This window comes from Quercus suber, unplaced genomic scaffold (assembly GCF_002906115.3).
Source record: "Quercus suber isolate HL8 unplaced genomic scaffold, Cork oak 2.0 scaffold_44, whole genome shotgun sequence".
Lineage (NCBI taxonomy): Eukaryota > Viridiplantae > Streptophyta > Magnoliopsida > Fagales > Fagaceae > Quercus > Quercus suber.
Window position 1 is genome coordinate 162,814 of NW_027069509.1, and position 1,098 is coordinate 163,911.

General features: G+C 44.0%; 1 protein-coding gene across 1 annotated transcript; it reads left to right on the forward strand.

Annotated features, from left to right (window-relative positions):
• Nucleotides 1-687: 687 nt before the first annotated feature.
• LOC136066721 (uncharacterized) lies at nt 688-1,098 on the forward strand. The gene has a single exon (XM_065771472.1). The coding sequence runs from the start codon at nt 688-690 to the stop codon at nt 1,096-1,098; it is 411 nt and encodes a 136-aa protein (XP_065627544.1).

The following is a 1,098-nucleotide window of genomic DNA, read 5'->3' on the forward strand; positions in this document are numbered from 1 at the left end:
CATGCAAGAGGGTAAGACCTTGAAAACGTATTCAGATAGTTACTGGGAGATGTTTAATGATATGGAAGGCAATTTTGATGGAATGGCCCTTAGTACGTTTAAGCTCGGCCTCCCCACTGACCATGGTTTAAAGAAGTCCTTAACTAGTAAGCCAGTTGCTAACATGCGTCAGCTCATGGACCGTATTGAAAAATATAAAAGAGTTGAAGATGATCAACAACAAGGGAAGAGAAAGGATAAGGTTATCTCTTAAGAGAGGAGGGATTTCAGGTCAGACCGTTACAATAACAACAAACCACAGAGAGATTTTGCTGGGCAATCAGGATCAACAAATCTTCAAGCAGTCAACACTGTATTCAAAGAGCCAGTACACCAAGTTTTGAAAAAGATTAAGAATGAACCATTCTTTAAGTGGCCGAATAAGATGGTGGGGAACCCTGACATAATCTCTATTACCAATACCACCAAGACCATGGGCATACCACAGAGGATTGTAGGAGCCTGTGGGATTATTTGGACCAACTAATCCGCGAAGGTAAATTGAGACACCTCTTACACCACTCCAGTGGCCGAGAAAGTCAGATGAACTCAGAGCCCTAAAGAGATGACTCTTCAAAGCCTCTATTGGGAACTATCAATGTCATTTTCACCGTACCGGGGAGAACAGGATCCTGGCCATCCAAGGTTATGTCGGTAGCCCGGTTACCCGCAGGGGACTTTGGCCAAGATCCGAAGAGAGCTAGACCGGATACTCAACTGGTTTTAGGGTTCTCGGACGAAGACAAGATTGTAACCATCCAACCCCATAATGACGCTTTAGTAATCACCCTCAGAATTGAAGGGTATGATGTGAAGAGGGTATTGGTGGACCAGGATAGTGTAGTAGAGATAATGTACCCTGATCTTTACAAGAGGCTGAATCTAAAACCTGATGACTTAACATCATACAATTCTCCCCTGGTTAGCTTTGAAGGAAGAGTCATCACCCCAAAGGGCCAAATACGATTACCCGTGCAGACTGGCTCAGAGGTAGTGGAGGTGGATTTCATTGTTGTAGATATTTATTCCCCCTATACGGCAATTGTAGCCAGACCTTGA

Coding starts and splice junctions, on each gene's coding strand:
- LOC136066721 (XM_065771472.1), top strand. CDS start 688: ATGTCGGTAGCCCGGTTACCCGCAGGGGACTTTGGCCAAGATCCGAAG.